General features: G+C 55.7%; 8 protein-coding genes across 8 annotated transcripts; 4 read left to right on the top strand and 4 right to left on the bottom strand.

Annotated features, from left to right (window-relative positions):
• Nucleotides 1–1,044: 1,044 nt before the first annotated feature.
• Nucleotides 1,045–1,661, bottom strand: J4E78_007882 (uncharacterized protein; the record flags this gene model as incomplete). Its single annotated transcript, XM_049368485.1, has 2 exons — nucleotides 1,045–1,321; nucleotides 1,441–1,661. 2 exons carry the CDS (start codon nucleotides 1,659–1,661, stop codon nucleotides 1,045–1,047), a joined length of 498 nt encoding a protein of 165 aa, XP_049220139.1.
• Nucleotides 1,662–2,034: 373 nt separating this feature from the next.
• On the bottom strand, nucleotides 2,035–3,238 carry J4E78_007881 (uncharacterized protein; the record flags this gene model as incomplete). The annotated part of the gene is made up of 5 exons (XM_049368484.1): nucleotides 2,035–2,189; nucleotides 2,239–2,514; nucleotides 2,614–2,853; nucleotides 3,013–3,096; nucleotides 3,184–3,238. The coding sequence occupies 5 exons, from the start codon at nucleotides 3,236–3,238 to the stop codon at nucleotides 2,035–2,037; spliced, it is 810 nt and encodes a 269-aa protein (XP_049220138.1).
• Nucleotides 3,239–5,101: 1,863 nt separating this feature from the next.
• On the top strand, nucleotides 5,102–7,620 carry J4E78_007880 (uncharacterized protein; the record flags this gene model as incomplete). Its single annotated transcript, XM_049368483.1, has 4 exons — nucleotides 5,102–5,134; nucleotides 5,188–6,061; nucleotides 6,118–6,220; nucleotides 6,324–7,620. 4 exons carry the CDS (start codon nucleotides 5,102–5,104, stop codon nucleotides 7,618–7,620), a joined length of 2,307 nt encoding a protein of 768 aa, XP_049220137.1.
• A 1,538-nt stretch (nucleotides 7,621–9,158) lies between these two features.
• Nucleotides 9,159–10,323, top strand: J4E78_007879 (uncharacterized protein; the record flags this gene model as incomplete). Its single annotated transcript, XM_049368482.1, has 4 exons — nucleotides 9,159–9,335; nucleotides 9,410–9,811; nucleotides 9,884–10,183; nucleotides 10,237–10,323. 4 exons carry the CDS (start codon nucleotides 9,159–9,161, stop codon nucleotides 10,321–10,323), a joined length of 966 nt encoding a protein of 321 aa, XP_049220136.1.
• Nucleotides 10,324–11,472: 1,149 nt separating this feature from the next.
• On the top strand, nucleotides 11,473–13,608 carry J4E78_007878 (uncharacterized protein; the record flags this gene model as incomplete). Its single annotated transcript, XM_049368481.1, has 1 exon — nucleotides 11,473–13,608. The coding sequence occupies one exon, from the start codon at nucleotides 11,473–11,475 to the stop codon at nucleotides 13,606–13,608; it is 2,136 nt and encodes a 711-aa protein (XP_049220135.1).
• An 825-nt stretch (nucleotides 13,609–14,433) lies between these two features.
• Nucleotides 14,434–15,920, bottom strand: J4E78_007877 (uncharacterized protein; the record flags this gene model as incomplete). Its single annotated transcript, XM_049368480.1, has 2 exons — nucleotides 14,434–15,836; nucleotides 15,896–15,920. The coding sequence occupies 2 exons, from the start codon at nucleotides 15,918–15,920 to the stop codon at nucleotides 14,434–14,436; spliced, it is 1,428 nt and encodes a 475-aa protein (XP_049220134.1).
• A 135-nt stretch (nucleotides 15,921–16,055) lies between these two features.
• J4E78_007876 (uncharacterized protein) lies at nucleotides 16,056–17,018 on the top strand (the record flags this gene model as incomplete). Its single annotated transcript, XM_049368479.1, has 1 exon — nucleotides 16,056–17,018. The coding sequence occupies one exon, from the start codon at nucleotides 16,056–16,058 to the stop codon at nucleotides 17,016–17,018; it is 963 nt and encodes a 320-aa protein (XP_049220133.1).
• Nucleotides 17,019–17,487: 469 nt separating this feature from the next.
• J4E78_007875 (uncharacterized protein) lies at nucleotides 17,488–18,961 on the bottom strand (the record flags this gene model as incomplete). Its single annotated transcript, XM_049368478.1, has 3 exons — nucleotides 17,488–17,537; nucleotides 17,592–18,830; nucleotides 18,895–18,961. The coding sequence occupies 3 exons, from the start codon at nucleotides 18,959–18,961 to the stop codon at nucleotides 17,488–17,490; spliced, it is 1,356 nt and encodes a 451-aa protein (XP_049220132.1).
• Between the last annotated feature and the right edge of the window lie 556 nt (nucleotides 18,962–19,517).

Below are 19,517 nucleotides of genomic sequence, written 5' to 3'. Positions count from 1 at the left end.
ATCCTCCACATTGGCAACCCAGACAACCCCGCCCCCCTAGCCTCATCCTCCATTTGCCCTATTTGGAAAAAGAGCAACGAACTCTTTGGCAAAGTCTTTACCTACAATCGTCGTTACTCAGGCAATTCTGACAAGTATTCATCTTCCTGCCACAATCTAGTGCCGGTCGATATCGCAGAAGCAGGACTTCTATACGCTGGCATAAAGCAGGGTTGGAACAGCTTAGCCTCGTTGGAATGGAAGAAAAGTCCAGCGCTTACTATTCTGAAACAGGTCGACGAGTTGCTGTTTGTTCATTTACCCAATGTAGAGAGGCTGGCTGTGGCGTATAAGAGCTTCAAACTGCTCAAGGTACGTCGACGCCAGCTCACCATGCATGAAGCATGCAAATCAGGAAGCTAACCTGCGTACGGTAGTATTATCTGAACGCAAGAAAAGAAGAATTAGATAGAGTACCCGACTGGCTCCGTCCAAGGTAACCTTCTCACCTAGCTACCCACCCGCATGCATTCCCTTATGCCACGCGAGCCCAGTTCACTCCTTCGTCCGTCCGTCCGTCCGTCCGTCCGTCCGTCTGACACTACGATCAGTTTCTCACAGTCATCCACGGCCCACCCCATCGCCCTTGACTTCTTCGCCTGGCCCACCCTCCGCTCCCGCCTCTTGAATAACCATGCCACGATCTTCCAAAACACCGATCTCTCATGCTGTTACTCGCGCTATCTGCGCTTCGACTGGCCTTTTCCCATTGAAGACGCTTTCTTCCTCGATGATAGCAGTGGAAACCACTACCCCAGTCCTCTGTTTGAGCGATACCACGGGGATCTGAAGTATTGGTCGGTAGACGAAAGATTCTTTGACACGTTTCCGGAGATGAAGGGGGATATTGAGGGGGACCGGTGCAGGGGAGGATGACTGTATGTTGAATCAACCAAGGTAATTGCGTTGTCCATTTGATGCTATATTAGAGGTTGACCATGATGGAGAAATATGCCATGTTCGCTATCTATGCTGTACCAGTACATTGCCACCCTGTCCGTTCCACTAGTACTGGCCAGCCGCCGCTTGACACGCCTTGAGCTGGTCCAAGTACCAACCACAGATAGTCAGACTACCTTGGTTCTCATCCATACATTTGCGAAAAGTTTGAACATCGTTTGCGCAAGGACCGGACTGCGCCATTTGGGCGGATGCGGTGTCGGCGGGCTGGTGCTGGGCCGAGAACTCGGTGTTTTGGGGTGAAGCTTCGGCGGGGGCAGATGAACCGCCTCCGAACCAGCCTCCGACAGCGTGGCCGATAGAGGAACCTACTGCGACACCGCTGTTGCGAAGGTCAGCGACGAAAACGCATGTTGGTGCATTGGGCCGGGTTTGGATGCAGAGAGTATCCGCGTAGTGGCAAACAGGTAGCGCAAAGGTGGGTGCTCAGGATCTACTTACGCAGCAGTGCTGGCCATTTGCCCAAACAGACCGGGTCCCTGCGGCGTGGGAGCTTGCGCCTGTTGCTGGGGAGGCACATGAGCGCTGGCTGGTGCGTGTGGGGGAGCTGCCGCCGTAGAATGAGGGCGCGAAGGAGCGGGCGCACGGGCAGTGGTTGCTTGCTTCGCGGCTGGGACCTGCGGGCGACGAGGAGGAGCGGTCCCAGAGCGTTGACGAGGCATGTTGAGCGATTTGGTGGTGGGTTGTGCGTTGCAGGTAGACTCCGGTGTGGTGGCAGGCAATGGGGATGGAAGGCATCGACATGGCGATTTCAAGCCGTTTATTAGTGCACCATTGGCTTGGCGCAGGTGGGTATATGGCCGGCTTCCGCATCAGCTTATTGGCTATCAAGTGCCAGCGTAGTAAGAGATATACATCTTAGAACAGCCTTGATTATCACACAAATAAAGTATAGTAAGAGAGATATCTACTAGTAGGAAGCTAGCGAGAAAGCCCATCAGCTATTCGTGACGGCTACTTTACACTTGTCCATCAAACTGTGCCCTGACAGAAACATCACAACATGGTGTGCCACGTCCGTTTGCCCGGTCCAATCTAACAGACATCTTCGACCTCGACGTCACCACCACTCTTTGGCCCGAGGTCACTTCGCAGCGTCCGATCGAAAAGCTCCTTGAGCATCTCGAAACAGATCCCCGACAACGCAGCATCGTACCGGCCCTTGCTAAGTTCGTCGCGAATGAAAGCGTCTATAGCGTATGAGTGTTGTTTCCGTAGTGGCGCTGATACAGAACTCACGCTGTGCCCAAGCTGGCTCATAGAATGAAAATGTTACTCCAGTCGAATGCAATCTCTGTCTAATCAAATCCCTACCCTCGGCTGGGACATGAGTGTCCATCTTACCAAAGATCATAACCAGTTCTCCTTTGATGTCTTTGGTGCGAGCGAGTGAGTCATCGTTCTTACCCTTGCCCAACGTGGAGCTGTGGATATCGGTTGCGAAATAGCAAATTGCACTGGAGATGCGGGGATCGAAAGCGCAACGATAGGCTAGATGACCGCCTAGGCACATGCCTGCTTGCGGTTAGCCTGAATCGATGGGAACGCTGCAGCTTGGGGGCATAATGGAGATGGGGCTGGATAAAGACAAGATAAAATACAGTGGCAACGCACCGGTAGCGCCAACACGACCATTACACGTTGGCAATGCAAGTAGTGTGTCAATGGATAGCGTGGCGTCTTCGTCATATGCTTCGACTGTCTTGGTGATTTTCCATTCGTTCCCAGCATCTGTACCCGGACCGTCGTACGCTAGAGGCTCGGGGCCGGTAAACTCGTGGTAGGAGGACGGTGCTGCGACGATATAGCCTCGGGATGCTATTTGACGGGCAAAGCGAGCAACAGGCCCAGTGACTTATCAAAGCTCAATTAGTAGATGAAATAGGTAGCGCAGATGGATGATGGGGACACATAGGTGGTCGTTGAAGAGTAAAAAGATGAATGATAAAGTTCATGTGGTGAGCGAGGTAGACGAGAAGATTTGACGTCGTGCAAGCAGGCGACTATATGTACCTTGGTATATCTCGGAGAACACAACAACAGCCGGAAATTTGGCCTTTGGGTAGTTGGCAATAGTAGGGTGGAAGATGAAGACCCCTGGACGGCGAGCATACAAATTAGCCTCCGTGTAACAACCTTCTCGTGACACCCATGGACGGCACACCTGGGCATGCAGTAACATACTCATATCACCACCTGCCTTGGTGGGTACATCTTTGTGTGTCTCTATAACGAGCATTGCGTGTTTCTTGTCTTGTTTGACCTGAGCGTTGTTTGGCTATTGGTAAGGCTGCGGCGTACGTGTTTGTGAAGGTGGTTTCGAGGTGGGGTGGTGGGGTAATGTTATGCGCACGGTCCAGGCGACATTGAAGCACATGCGATGCAGAGACAACCAGCGTCTCTATTATGCCACGAGGGGTTTGAGAAATTAAATGTCAGAACTGTGCTGATGCAAATGCCGCGAGTGTGATGAAAACATCTGCCATGCCATTTTTTATTATTGGGGTTGGCTTTTGCAGTTCATTCGACCTTCGCCGCGGTGGTTTCTACCTGACATGACCTCGGGATGCTGAGAGTGACAGATCGCAGAGTTGGTTTGCGGCTATGAGTACATGGTAGTCTGGGAGAAAGATATCAAGTCCATGTGACGACGTGCATTGCTGGAGGGCCATATCAGGGATCTGATAACATTTTCATGCGAGTTGGAATATCTACAAAAGCTTGTCCCAAACTACGGGTACCCAGTGGGTCAGTTCAGTAGTGTTGGTGGAGGCCGTCTAGGGGACACATGCGAGGTGATGTCAATCCCGAGCTAGACGGGGAAGGAGAAAAGAATAGCGACTTGAGGGACGGAGAGGTACGGGCTTGGTACGCTGCACCGAGAGGTGACGAAACGGTCGAGTGGGATTCATGAGGCCTCACCGCCAATGGCGCCAGTTCGGCGGCAGACTTGCGACGGTCGTGATGTGACTAGAGGAGAATAGCGAAGGGTTGCAGAGCAGACATGGACTAGCTGCACCGACAGTCGAGCATGCGATAGTGCAAGCACTGCGACGTGTGCGCGAGGTTCTTGAGAGTAGTCATGCGGGAATCCCGTGGCTGGGATGCTTGGGCACCTAGTGTTCGAAGTGTTCGAAGGGTATGAGGCCCAAAAACACCCAATGGTTCTGTGCGTACGTCGATGCCACGAAACGGGCCGGGCGGTGTGCTTGGCCTCCTGCTCGATGTGTGCGCGGACGTCACGCACACCTGGCCGTGTCTTGACTGCTGGATCCCGCATGTCGCACGGCGTTGGGGACGATTGACGGCAGCCACATCTCGCGAGATTCCTCCAGGGTGCGCGGCGCGAGCCAATCACGTGTCTACCAGCTCTTGACTTGACTTTTGATGCCAAACTCGACCCTCGAAGCGTGCACTCCAACAAGGCCGCTCCCCGGCGCTTTCACCGTCGTCTCTTGCTTGCTTCTTCCCGCAGACTCAACGCCCCCCTCGACAGCACCGGGCGTTCCAAGGCGGCAAGCCGTGTTGGGGAAGCCATCCAATTTCCCAGGTGCTCGCTCGACTGCCCGAGCCCCACCCAAGCCCATTGTCGAGCACCGTTGTGCTCGTCCCCAACGCGAAGCAGCGCTGGTTTGGTCGGTTCCTGTTGTTGCACACGCCCGTCCCGCGCCTCCGCTGCCGCAGTCGCCGCGCCAGTCTTTGGCTCGCCGCCAGTACTCGCCGCCTGGCCTGGCCGCGCTGTGTGTGCTGCGGATTTGGAAGCCCTGGGCAGCTCTGTCCTGCGCCGCTGCATATCGTGCTGCCTGTCCGCAGTTCCTTGCTTCTACCTCGCGCTCCGTAGGTCGAGTCCAACCCCCGCCGCCAAGACTTTCTTCGCCAGCATCCCAACCATGACTGACTCTCACTCTACTCTACCCTCCTCTGTGTCCCCAGTGCCTCGCTGACTGGCGCAGTACCTAGGTCGCCGCTACCGCCCCGGAGGCACCTCGTCCCCTCCCTCCACGGCCCTCGCACCGCGCCTTCCCTCCCAGTAAACGTCGTGTTTTGCTACGACAGCCCCGGCGCCCTACATGCAGCCGTCGTTGTCTGCGGCTTTCTCATCATGGATACCGAGGATGGCCACGTCTTCATAAGGGTGCGGTTCTCAATGACTGGCCTTGCTCGGAACATGCGTTGACACGGCTCTAGAACCTGGCTTACTTTGTACGAACCCACGAAAAGGCCCTCGCCAACGCCCTGCAACTGCAGCGGCAGATGCCCAAGAATGGCCAGGCCATTATCTCACCCTCGTCTCCCAACGGCCCCGCTAGTCCGCCCTCATCCTCGTCGTCAAGCGTCTGGGCCGCCGCCCTGTCTTTGCCGTCCCTGACCTTCACCTCACAGTCCATCAAGCCAGCCAAGCTCACATTGACGCCCCACCATCTCTTCTACATCCTTTCTCGATTCGAGGAGCTCGGCATACCTGTTGGTCCCATGAATGTGCGACTGGAGAACATCCACACGGACGCTTCACCCGCAAACTATGTCTCGTTCCTCGGCAGCGCTCAGCGCAGCAAAACAAAGTCTTCCGACCGCGACTCCATACATTCAGTGTCGAGCGTTCGCAGTGTCATGTCAGGCATGTCCTCGCTTTGGTCCACCTTTCGCATTGGATCAAACAGTGAAGCCAAGGCAGAGAAACAGAAAGTTCAACTCCAAGAAGACTTGCGATATCTCTACTCTGCATTTACTAAGATTCCCTGCCTGAGGCTGTCTCCTGACCACAAAGCCCGTCTCATTGCGGGTTATGAAGAATTTCCCTTCGACACTGCCGTCCCTTTGTTCGCTTTCAAGAATGTCACTGCGCTTGAGATTCACGATGTAGACTTTCGGCAATTCTATGGCTGGGACCGCCTGGCCGAAAACCTTCGCAGTCTTACTGTCAAGCGAGCAGGTGTTGACGATCCCGCTGACCTTCTTATCAATGTCGTCTTGGACGACATGGACAAGCGTCGTAGACGGTCGGCAAAGACACACGCTTCTTCCGCGCCTTGGTCTACCGCAAGCCCGTCCGCCAAGGTTGGTCAGTTGGCGCCATCAGAATCTCCACCACTTTCCCCTACCTCCGCCAGTAAACAGAGCACAAGCCCAAGAAGCGCGGTCGTGGCGCCGGAGAATTCGTCCAAGACGCGCCAGCGACAGCGCAGTACCTCTCCCACGCGGCCCCCAAGCTCTCGTCATGGTTCGTCCCATGCCTATGGTCGAAGCACTACAAATGCACCCAACATCCGCCGCTCGTCTGGGAGTTCTAGTTCTAGCGTGCGCTCTACCACCCCAAGAGGCAGCTCCTCTAACCTCCTCTCCATGGGCTGGTTTCCTGCAACCAAGTGGCGCTTCTTGCGACATCTGAGCTTGGCCGACAATGCTCTGACCAACATATCAGTTGCAAGTCTGGCTCCCTTGGCAAACACATTACAGTCTCTTGATATTTCTGCCAATTTATTTGCTGAGATTCCTGACAGTCTTGCCAGCCTGACCTGTTTGCGCGCACTGAACCTGTCCAATTGCATGATTGACAGCTTGCACTCTTTGGGTCGTAACCCGCTGCCAGCCATCACGACGCTCAACCTTCGTTCCAACCGCTTGACATCGTTGGCTGGTGTTGAGCGACTGCTATCTCTGGAGCGGGTCGATTTCCGTGATAACAGGTTGACTGATCCTACAGAAGTTGCGCGACTGACTGGCGTTCCCGACATAACTGATATCTATGTCAATCGCAATCCGTTTTGCAAAACGCACTCCACCTACAGAGTGACTATTTTCAATCTGTTCCGCAAGACGCCAGGCTATACGGAAGATATTGTCATCGATTCTGTAGGACCTAGCAATGCCGAGAAGAAGCAACTCGTTGACCGAGTTCCCGAACGCCATGGTGTTCCCATCGTTAAGCCGCCACCCGAGGATGACTCGCAACCCCCGCGACACGTACCACCAAAGGTTGTCAAATCTGTCGATACTTCCTCCGACATAACAGGTGTGCTTCAGCGTACCGGTTCCCTGCAACGTACCAAGAGTGGGCGCAGTGCACAAGGTTCCCAAAAGAAGAAGAAGGGCCCTAAAAGGAGAATTGTCGAGCTCTCTCAGACCGACTCGCTGCAGTCGTCATCGCACTCTAGTTTGACAGGGTTGGCATACGAGGATACTGTCGTCGGACAAGCCCCTAAGATCACGAAGACAGCAAGCAACACATTGGCCACGGATACGCCCCGGCTTGTAGAGCCGTCTAAGGGACAAGTTTCTGGGGATCCTACCAAGAAGAGTATTTTAGAGGAGCGTACAGTCGCACACGAACCTCACACAAGCCACCAACAGTTGCCCTCAATCGATACCGCACCCCCGAACAAAACCGCGGATCCGGAATCAACGGAATTCGACGTCGGTGAGGACTTGTACAAGAAGAAGATCGAAGCCCTTCGGCAAGACTTCGGTAACACATGGCTTAGCGCGCTAGGAGACGAGAGCTGGGACAACACGTCGGTCACTAGTTTTCCTTCGGATCGTGGGTATAGCTCCCCTACCATGCGGCCAACACTACCTCGTACACCGAGCCAAAGCATCGTTTCTGGTCGTACACTTGGCTGACCTAATTTCCCCCGATCTGTCCACTTGCGATACCCAAAACAATTTGTTCGCTTTGCCAGACTCGCACTGCAGCTTCCGGAAGCGGACGCTTTTGTCTATACAGTTTGTTCATCAATTTATTCACGGGACTTCGGGCAAGGCGTTGGATAGATGTAAGTCGAATTTGAGCGTCGCAGTTTGTCACGCTCGTGGGACCGATCGAGACCATTTTCCGAGGGTGTTTCGACCTTACCGGCGGGATCTCTTCCTCTCCCTTGTCAACAGGCGGTCGTGTTGCATTTCTGCGTGTTCTCCTCTGGGAGCATAACGGCCATATTCCTGGTTGAATGGATAGTGTAAGATAACTTCTATGCCGGCGCACTGTAGGTTGGTTGCCCGTTACCTTTGGCGATGAGTGCGTAGCTTCTTGTTCCCTTTGTGTTGCTTGTTAGCGTCGTCTACGTTCTGGTGAGGGAGCCCAAGGAAGAAGGCAGGCGTTGGTTGATCTATTGCATCATGAAGCGCGCATTAGCAGTGAATGCTCACATGACTACAAATACAATAGCAATTTCCTCGCAGATGGTGCACACGTTCAGCATGTATTGTTGACTACTGCGACATGTAAGATGTATGTAACGCGTGAGGTGCTGCCGGCGCTCAAGTGGGACATTGATTGGAGACGGCAAACACAGGCAAAGACTGGGTTGGAAACGGGGTGAGAGTGAAGGGCTTCGGCAATAGCTGGAGGAGTAGATACACCCAAGCCAGAAGCTTTGCGCAGATCAGAGACTCGCGAACAATTGCACCCTCTACAGTTGATTCCGCAAGGCAGTCGAGACGTCTGCAACCTCTGCCAGGTCCGACGCGCGTCTGTGTTGGGCTAGCACGCTCTGGTGCCAAGGCAGCCCCAGCCTAGGACTAACTGAAACGCTGCAAAACTACTACTCGGGCGGCGCGATCCTCTCACCACCGCAACCCAACCCGGCCTACAAATCAGCGTATACAAACACTTCGCGCGCGATCCCATAGGTACACTGTGTTGAGCAGTCGCACGCCGTTCGCCCCCAGTGTCCTCGCAGCCAGACCGTCCCCGCTTGCTACAGGCGGTGAAGTTACTCTTAGCATCCCACTCGACAGGCTTCCGGTCACAACAACGCCTCAGCGGCCCCCCCACCCACTGCACCGCACTCGCCTGCCCACGACGCAGCAGCAGCCCGCACAGGTATCGCCGTCTCAACAAGCACAATTGACCAGCGCACATCGCAGCCGCCCCACTCGTCGCGTGATCCCAGCTCTGCCGCCAGGCGCTTTTGAGGGGCTTTGAGCCATACTCCACCCGCCCATAGCGTCGACCACCCACGACCCGATCCGGCCGACTCTTTGAGATCAGAGGTACGTCGGCGTTCCCATTGGAGCCCCCAAGGCATAGGGCACTGCTAACACGCCCGGTGCAGGAGAATTACCGCCAGTGCTACGCGCAGCCGTCTCCCACCCACCCGCGCGAGGTCTTCCCTTGCACCTTCAGCCACCCACACCAGTGCCAGTAGCAAGTCCCAGCTATGGCCGAGAACGAGGTGGACCTGGACTCCATCATAGACCGTCTGCTCGAGGTCCGTGGCAGCCGGCCTGGCAAACAGGTACAGCTGCTCGAGACGGAGATCCGCTATCTATGCACCAAGGCACGCGAAATCTTCATCTCACAGCCTATCCTGCTCGAGCTCGAGGCACCGATAAAGGTCAGTCACAACGCGCAGTGCTGCGAAGCCCGAGATCTGGCTTCTGAGCACCTACTGACTGCTTTGCCTTCCAGATTTGCGGAGACATCCACGGCCAGTACTATGATCTGCTGCGGCTCTTCGAGTACGGCGGCTTCCCTCCAGAGGCCAACTACCTCTTCCTAGGCGACTACGTCGACCGTGGCAAGCAGTCTCTCGAGACGATATGCCTTCTGCTGGCGTACAAGATCAAGTACCCCGAGAACTTCTTCGTCCTCCGTGGCAACCACGAGTGCGCCTCCATCAACCGCATCTACGGCTTCTACGACGAGTGCAAACGAAGATACAACATCAAGCTGTGGAAGACGTTTACCGACTGCTTCAACTGCCTACCCATTGCCGCCATCATCGACGAGAAGATCTTCACTATGCACGGCGGTCTCAGCCCAGACCTTAACTCGATGGAACAGATCAGGCGCGTCATGCGACCCACGGACGTGAGTCAGGCTCAGATTGCAACTGCAACTGCAACTGCAGTGTCCATGAAGCGCACAGGCTAACAAGGACAGATTCCCGACTGCGGTCTCCTCTGCGACCTTCTCTGGTCCGACCCAGACAAGGACATTACCGGATGGAGCGAGAATGACCGAGGTGTGAGCTTCACATTCGGGCCCGACGTAGTATCGCGCTTCCTGCAAAAGCATGACATGGACCTTATCTGCCGTGCGCACCAAGTTGTCGAAGACGGTTACGAGTTCTTTTCCAAGCGCCAGCTCGTCACACTGTTCAGCGCACCCAACTACTGCGGTGAATTTGACAACGCTGGCGCGATGATGAGCGTTGACGAGAGTCTGCTGTGTTCCTTCCAGGTAAGCTCTAGGCGCACAAGGTTACGTCGAACAGGTACTAATGGGGTATGCAGATTCTCAAGCCTGCAGAGAAGAAACAAAAGTACGTCCCCAGCCTTGGCAGCGGCAGAGCAGCGTCTCCTCGCACCAAGAAAAGCTAGAAGTAGCCATGACCACACTCATTCAGAATCAATACGAACTTCTCTTACAGCAGGTTTGGGCGTCGTTAGACGATGGCAATCGTTAGCCCACCCCCGAGACCCGATGCCGAACGACGCGAAACACGCTCCATCTCGATTTCCTTACCCCCTTTCAGCCATGGGCTTGCGGACGGCCGTTGGCATTTGTACACAATCCTGTCGTTGATTCTTGCCATTCCAGTACCGTTACACGCACACGACGACAAAGGACACGACGGTCGGCCCTCTCTTTCCCGGACGATTCAACGACGACGACGGTGGCTAGCCTTGGCGTTTGGCATGGATGGCGGCGACACAAGAGGGCGGATATCAGAGCATTGTTTTATGTGGACGTCACAGGCAACAGCACTGGAGAAAGCGCGGAAAGGTCAAAGGGGGGAAAGACATGGTGGACAACATGGGGGAATTCACCGCTGGCTCGCGGCTTGTCATGACGGGGTGCGAGACGTCGATGCGATAATGTCAGTCGTTTTCTTTTCTCTTTGTGTCGCGTTTGAACAAGCAACCTTTTGGGGATGAAGCATGTAAGCTAGTGTGGAATGGAGTATGCGTATCCCTTGCTCGTGGTTGGCGTGTTTGCCATGGTGACCAAAGTGGATTGGATCAGCGTGCGACAGTGTCCGTGTCAGCCACTTGGGTGTGGCGGTGCAGAAAAGCAGGCCTGCAGCAGGCAAGGGCGGGCGCGGGCGGCGGGATGGCCTGTGTGTGATTGGCGGCGGCGCGCGCGGGGGCTTGGGAGGCGATCTGAGCGTAGGCGCCCGACGCGAGGGTCGTCGTCGTCGTCGTCGTCGTCGTCGTCGTTGTTTGAAGGTCCATCACGCAGTGTTTGTCAGACGCTCTTCGTCACGTCACTCCTTGTCCACCCCGTCGGCCGGCCGCGCCCTCGTGCTGTTTCGCTCGGTTGGATTCTGTCATGCCTGCGACGACATAGCACATTGCCTGCATCGCCATCTGCCATGGCCGAGTACTCGTACGTCCACGTTGGCCGAGCGAGGCGCTGCGTGGGCCATCGCTAACGTCCATTCTCCCACCAGCTTCATAGCCCACTCGGCCCCCTGGGTCCACGGCTCAGGTGCAATGACGCCCTCGCGACTGCGCTCTCTGTCGCCCATGCCCAAGAGCCATGTCACACGATCCATGTCGACACCACAGCTCGCCAAAACCGCCCAGTCGCAATCGCAGTCCGACAGCGACGGCATCAACACCATCCCCGACCCGCGCTCGGCCACTCCACAGCCGCCTCTGTCGCGCCACGACTCGACCGACTCGCACCCCGACCTCAGCCAGGAAGTCTCGACCCTCAGCACCAAGCTCATCAACGCCATCAATCACTCCACCATGCTCGACGATGCACTGCAGCAGACGAGACACGAGCTCGACGCCGCGCGCGAGAAGCTGGCCCACCTCGAGGCCCAGGTCAAGGCCCATGAGGCCAAGCTCTCCACGGGGCTGCTGGTGGACAAGGTCGTCTACGACAAGATGGAGAAGCAGCTGTCCACGGAGCTGCGCGAGGAGCGCAAACGCAGAGCCCACGCAGAAGCTGCCAAGCGCAAGACGGACAGCGAAGTCGAGGCCCTGACGGCTGCCCTGTTCGAAGAGGCCAACGTCATGGTTGCAGCTGCGCGCAAAGAGACGGAGGCTTCGGAGAAACGCGGCGAGCAACTCAAGCAGCAGTTGGGCGACGCTGACGTCCTGCAACACTCCCTCCAGGACCAGCTGCACGATCTCAAGGCCGTTGTCGAGAGGATGAGCTCTCATGGCGACGACAACGAAAGCCACGCTCTCACTGCAACCACCGCTCCGTCAACACCAGGCATCGCTCCGGCCGACAAGATGAGCAAGCTGTTCGAGGCCATGAACCTGACACCCACCACGCCGGGAACCGACGACATCAGCCCCGATCATCCCCTCCACTTTTCCCATCTTATCCATCCCGTACTACGCTCCGATCTTGCCGCTTTCAACGAGTTTCAGGACATGCTCAAGATCAGCGCCCGTTCCTCTGCCCCAGCAAGTCGCGCATCCAGCGGCAACTACAGCAGCCTGAATGTGCTGGGACTGGCATCACTGACCAACAGCTCCACCACGTCGCTGCCCTCCAAGTCGCCCACTTCGGCTACCAACTCACCTCGCGAATCTGTAGCCACTGCTGGTATGCCCAACCTCAAGGACGAGAAGTTCTATAAACGTGCTCTGGTCGAGGACATAGAGCCAACACTGCGTCTGGATATCGCCCCCGGTCTCTCATGGATGGCACGCCGCACGGTACTGAACAGCATCACTTCTGGTTCCCTGGTCGTAGAGCCGAACCCTGCTCCTCCATCCAAATTTCGGGTTCCCATCTTTCCATGCTCGCTTTGTGGCGAAGCAAGGAATGGTGATCAGTACGCCCGAAAATTTCGATTCAAGCCCTCCGATACTGAAGACTCTCAGCGCTACCCCTTGTGTGACTGGTGTCTGGGTCGCGTTCGGGCAACGTGCGACTACATTGGTTTCCTACGCATGGTAGCAGCGGGGCACTGGCGCGCAGAGACGGATGAAGAGAAGAAGTCGTCCTGGGAAGAGAGTGTGCGACTTCGCGAACGCATGTTCTGGACTCGCGTTGGTGGCGGTGTGGTTCCTTCCTTCGTTCCTTTGCGAGATGGCCCACGCAGTCCCACATTCACGAACAGCGATGTGAAGATTGAGGAGAGGATGAGTGAAGAGAGCATCATGTCGTTTGAGCCTCGAGACATCACAGCTGGTGGTTCTGCTGCGTCGATGGCGAATGAGCCAAGGAAGAGCGATGAAGACCCTTTTCGGAGCAAAAGCGGTGATAAGGTCAAGAGAATTTCCATTGGCAAGACGGTCCTTTTGAAGCACAACGACGCTTTGACCTCAGAGTCCAAGACAATCGCCAATCCGGAAGCCGAAACATCGTCAGCCGAAGCTCACCACGGTAGTCAGAATGAGTCTGTCACTGCAGCCCCGTCAATACCCTCATTGACAGTGGAAGAGGAAAAGGATATTGAACAGCAAGCTGAAGCTCAACTCCAAGACGAAGTGAACAAGTCTCTCGATACCAGGAAAGCAACAGCGGTCTCTGAACAGGAACAGGAAATGACGAAGCTGGAGGATCCGCGCCTACAGCGTCAACGCTCCTCTTCGAACCCTGCACCTGCTGTGCCGAGCAGAGAGAAGGATGCCAGTGGCAGTAGACTTAGTTTGAGGATGCCCGGTACGAGCATGCCTGGTGCTTTCGACTGAGCCATTCATGATGCAGTAACTGGCTGATTCTTGTTGGGTAACTCGCTGTTTGCCGGTCTTGTGCTTGGAGTTTTACACGACCATTACTCTTTTATTCAATCATGTTACACTATCCTAGTTGACGTTTGTATACGGCGAGTAAGAGGCGAATGCTTTGGTTGTTTTTCTTTACTTGTTGAGCATCTTCAGTGGCTTGTTAGAGGGGTAGGTTTACGGACCCGTTACTGTCGGATATACACATAGCAAGAGAGGTATCTTCGCTGCTAGTTCTCGTCTCGGGATGGTGGGAACTTGAGTTTGATGGATACCGGGAGTTCTTCTGGTAGTCTTTTGTTCTGGTTAAGAAGCTTTGGGGGAAGGGTTTGCGGTGGGCAGGAGTATTATTGGTCTGGTTGACTAAACATGTTGGATGTGTGTCTTTACACATAATGTACTATAGCTTTATCTAATACTAGCTCTTGGAAGATAGGACAAGAAAGAGAAACGATGAAGAGTAGGAGAAGAAATATACACATTGACCATGTCCATCGCCTGCAGTTCTACTAATCGCAATCTGTCGTTTACTTCTTTGGTATCGAGAGAATTACAAGGACGCTACTATTCTTTCGGTTGCTCTACTGTTATGCCTACCGGCTCTTGGGTGGACATGTGCATCATCAGAAGCCGGGATATAAGCAGATCTACGCTCTAGGGACATGGACATGGCGACTGATGGCGCATTCTGCTCTGCGGATTGTATATAGTATTGATTCTGATAGCCCTTGGAGCGCTGTGAAGTCGAACTGTGCAAAAGGTTTGGCCGTAGCGTCAAAGACGAATGCCGTCTCACGGTGTGCCTTTCTTGTGGGCTTCCGCGCCATCCCTCTTAATCACCAAGTCCGCCTCGGCCCTCCCCCCTTTCTTACTCCCTACCAGGGGAAGCTCTTCTTCCATGTCATGCTGCACCACCATACTCTTGCCCTTGATCAACTGCATAACCATATAGTTCATGGCACATCGAATACCCAATTCCTCGCCTCGCCTCACAATCCAGCCGTTGAGATAGTCAATCTCGGTGTGCGCACCCTGACGCGTATCGGCTAGCATACTGCTCACGTTGTCGCTGGTGCGGTGTGCAACGGCCACAACCACGGTTTCAAGGCGGCCTGGGTCGAAGCGCTGGGACACGTTGGGAATGTATTGGAGTTCGGGGAGGGAGCGAATGACGAGGCTTATCTCGGATAGGAGGAGGCGCATTGTGCGGGTCAAGGCGTAGTTGTTCAGAATGGCGCCGTTGCGCGCGTCGAGGAGGGCGGTTAGGGGGTTTATGATGCAATTGACGGCTAACTTGTCGAGTTGGATTTGCAAGAGATCGGGGGGCGAGAAGGAGGCTGCGCTGAGTACTGGAGTGCGGAGGAGGGTGCGAAGTAGATAGCGTTGGTTAGGCGTGAAGGGGAATTTGGCGCTCCTTGGGGGTGGGTACTCTGGATTGAGTTTGTCGGGAGGGTGCGGGTAGACGGGCTTGCCATGTCTTGATGCGGAGAATCTTAAGTCGGGGGTGTAGGGCTCGTTGGCATGGCCGTCTCGTTGGTGGGGTAGGATGCCCAGCGAGAGGGTGCCGAAACCAGCGTGGACAGTAGTGAAGCGACTGTGTGGCGAGGCGTGCATGCCATGAGAGTTGATGCCGAGCATATAGTGTGGCCGGTGCTCAGGGTCCGGGAAGACGGCGGCGTTGACTTGGTCGATGACGCCCATGCCGTTGTGCAGGAAGCAGACGACCGAGTGGTTGTGCAGCCGGTGCTTTACGGCGGAGATGGCCTGCAGGACATGGGGGGCTTTGGAGCAGACGATGAGCGAGCTGATGGGCTCAGCAGACTCGCCAGGCAGCATCTGAGGGCCTTGGGTCGTGTCTAGCGAGGAGGGATTCAGGCCGACCTCGTGGCCATGGTAGCGAAGACGGGGGATGGCTAGCTCGGCATCGTAGCCGTCTCTGGTGTCGACACGGCCGTCGGTGACGAGGGCCAGGCGGCGTTGCGAGTCGTTCCATTCGTTCAACTTTTGCCAGCCCCCGAAGACCAGCGTTACTGGAGGAGGGTTGGGTATGCCGCGCAGGGCGTGGGCGATGAATTTGCCCACGTTGCCGACACCGATGATGTGAATGCGTCGGTCGAGTACAGGCTGTCTGCGATAGAAGCCGGCCGTGTGGAGGAAGGCTCTCGTCTGAGCCGAAGCCGCGGCGCATCGTGACGCTGCGTGTGGTATCCGAGGCCGGAGCCTGGGGAGAAAGGGTGAAACGGAGGAGAACGACAGCTTGAACGACTTGGGATTCCCATGGGCTTCGGGGCCGAGGCGAGTTAGTGAGTGAGGCTGTCTGCTGTGAGCGATCCGACGCTTGCACGTCGGAGCGCTCGGCCCGCTGCTTTTCTTTGGCGTGCGCATGCGACCGCTGCTTGACCTCCATCACCACCATGGACCCGCAGACCGACCTCCCCGACCTCGTCGAGGACCTCGAAGTCAACATCGATGAGCTCACCGCCGCGCTCGACCCTCTGCTGGCCGCGCCTCTTCACACGACCGCGTCCTCTCTCCCGCTCCTCGACAAGGCAGAGTTCTACTGCATGTCCGCATACGCCATCGAAGCTATTCTCTTCTCCGTGCTCAAGGCGTCGGGCGTCAATGCCACGCAACACCATGTCTTCAAGGAAATTGCCCGTCTCAAGCAGTACAACAGCAAGATCAAGCACATCAAGGACCGCGGCGTCATGGGCAGCGCCGAGGGCAGAGCGCGACTAGACCTTGGCGCCGCCCAACGCTTCATCAACCACGGCCTGGCTGGCAACGACAGGTACGACTTGGAGCGGCAGGAGCGCATGGCCAAGGAGAAGGCCCGCGCCCACCTCAAGGCTCAAAACATCAACAAGAAATTCGACTCCGACGGCAACGCCCTCGAGTCTACTGACGCCACGTCCAGCAAGAGGGCTGTCGATGAGCTCAATGCTCAGGAGGACTATTCGGACAGCCACGTCCTGCAAGGCTCCGACCAAGCAGAGCCGGCTCCCAAGAAAGCTCGCGTCGACGCAGCTGCCGAATTGCAACAAGAACCCGCGCCAGATACCGCCACACCGCAGCCCAAAAAGCGCCGTCGCCCCGCAAAGAGAGACAACAAGACAACAAAGACCAGGCAGGACTTGGACACAGTCAGCCTTGCAACACCCTCAAGAGCAGAGGAGCGCGTAACGAGGACGAGGAACAAGAGGCTTTCGACGCAAAATTCACAGGAAGACGAGCCTGTAGTGCCGACCCCAGATCGCGCGCCCAAGACGCGGAGTGAGACTTTTAGCGCGCTTCTTGATGGCTCGTTGAACCAAACCAAGAAGAAAGGGATTGGTGGTAAAGGAAACAGGAAGGGGGGCAAGGGAAAAGCCAAGTGATTTCATGGCCATGGGTTTTCACAGAGTCCATTGGGCTGTGCGACACATCTCGAAACCTCTGAATATTTGAATTCACTCCCGTCATACGGCGAGCGAGTGGTCGCCGTATGCATTGGCGAGTTTGTGCAAAAAGTAATGATACCCCCTAATCAAACTTCTTATAATTTCGACACCATTGCACGGAGTATATACACCTGATCTGAGTGCACTGACGAGGATATACCCCATGTGCGAGTACATGCGAAATCACAGATCTACGTTAACAGCATCATGGATGCATATAACAGACAAGTATAACATGGCTCATCAAGAGCGAGCACTGCGACAGAACCAAATTGACAGGGAGATTACTATTCATTGAGCTACTACGCTACTTAGGGGTATTCATGCAAATCACACCATCAAAACCACCATGTGACTTGCTCTCGCAACACACTACGAGTGAGATGGCAAAAAGACGACGACAAATCTAGTCCATGATGCCAGTCTTGCCGTCGTGGTCAGCGTCCTTCTTGGGGTCTAGAGTGTCTTGTCAGTGTCAATCCAACTTTCAACCGCATGGGGAAGACTTACTCAGCTTGTCCATCATGGATGGCTTGCCGTGAACATCAGTGGTACCATGAGTGCCGTGAGCGCCACCTGAAACGTGTTGGTCATGTTGCAGAGAAGAGTGAGGCTCAGCGTGGGAAACAGGCTCGGTGAGGGCCTTGGGAAGATCGCCACTCTCGTTATTGCGGTGAGAGAGGTTGTCACGGCCTGTTCCCTCGACCTCCCCTGGGACGGTCTTGACGTGCTCACCTGTGGTGTATCCTCCTTGGCCCATGTTGCCTGAGCCGATGCCGCCAGCGTTGCTGCCGTAGGCTCCTGTGTCTGTACTGCCTACACCTCCGACACGCGGGTCGGCCGAGTTGGCCATGTGAGAGCTGTGAGGACCAGTGGGGTCATTGTGAGAGTGGCCAAGACCGCCAGTGCTACCTACACCCCCAACACGCGGGTCGGCCGAGTTGGCCATGTGAGAGCTGTGAGGGCCAGTGGGGTCATTGTGAGAGTGGCCAAGACCGCCAGTGCTACCTACACCCCCAACACGCGGGTCGGCAGAGTTGGCCATGTGGGAGCCGTGGGGGCCGGTAGGGTCGTTGTGGGAGTGTCCAAGACCACCGGTAGTGCTATGGCCGGTGAGACCGGTTCCAGTAGTGTTGTATGCGCCAGCTCCAGTGCTACCAACACCACCGACGCGGGGGTCAGCCTGGTTGGCCATGCGTGAGCTGTGGGGACCAGTTGGGTCGTTGAAATCGGCAGTGCCGTGACCACCAGTCAGTCCACTGCTGTTACCTGAGCTGTAAGCTCCAGTAGTCGAAGAGCCGAGCCCTGTGCCGGTGAGGCCGCTGCCAGTAGTACCATGGGTGCCGTGGGACTCAGTATACTGTCCAGCACCATAACCGCCTGCGCCAGCAGTGTTACCGGCGTTTCCAAGACGGTCGGAGTCGACCCGGGGATCAGCCTTGTTCATCGTGTGGGAGCCGTGAGGACCGGTAGGGTCATTGTGAGAGGTAGAGCCGTGGGTAGTTGAGGACCCGAGACCAGTGCTCCCATGAGTGGCTGATGACCCAAGACCCGTAGAACCATGGGTAGGAGATGTGTACTCGGGGTTGCGCTCGCCATGGCTACCAGAAGTACCGAGGCCAGTGCTTACACCAGAGCCATGGTGGGTACCAGAGAAGCCCCCAGTGCCAGTGGTAGCATTGGAAGTATTAGGTACAGTAGGATCGGCAGTGTTGGCAGTATGAGAGCTGTGAGGACCGGTGGGATCATCTAGAGAAGTGTGAGTAGCTGACGGTGGTCTTCAGGCCCTCGGCAGTCTGCAGGAAGTGCTTACCATGGGTCTTGTCCTTGTGCATCACCTGGTCGACCTTGGCCTTAACTTTGTCCATCACTCCTGACATGATCGCGGTGTGAAGTTTGAATAAGAGGTGGTATAGATAGCTGATTGGGCTTGAATGAAGTTGATTAGAGTGTTGCGTGGGTGTGGTGGTTGTCGTTGCGTAGATGGTCACCAAAAGCAAGCGCTGGTGGTCTAATATATACACCACAGGCGAGGGCCAAAGTCAGAGAGACCCATGGTCCTACGTCATGCCTTTGCATCAGCACACGTCGTACAAACGGCACCTGGGCAGTCACTGCTCACATCCCTGTTTCCTACTTTGGTCTTGGCACCTTGATCGAGGGAAGTGCTGACCACGCTGAAGCCTACATTGACGCTACGCTTTCTAAATTGCTGATTTTATCCCAACGTAGGCTGCACATCCGCGCAGCTTTTTCGAGTATACGAGGCGTTTGGCTCTATCCCCTAGCACAGCCACTGGTGAATACCTGGCTCAACTCGTGTCGGACGTCATGCACGATGTGCCTGTTGTTTTCAAACGTGGCCATTGCAAGCCCCAACCGGCCATGGGTCGGTATTCTTTCCCTAATCCCTCAGCTTATACCTGCCGTGGCGTT

The sequence above is a fragment of the Alternaria triticimaculans genome (genome assembly GCF_023758025.1).
Source record: "Alternaria triticimaculans strain BMP 0046 chromosome Unknown scaffold_12, whole genome shotgun sequence".
Classification (NCBI taxonomy): domain Eukaryota; kingdom Fungi; phylum Ascomycota; class Dothideomycetes; order Pleosporales; family Pleosporaceae; genus Alternaria; species Alternaria triticimaculans.
The sequence above is the reverse complement of the archived record's forward strand: the minus strand, read 5'-3'. Positions and strand labels throughout refer to the sequence as shown.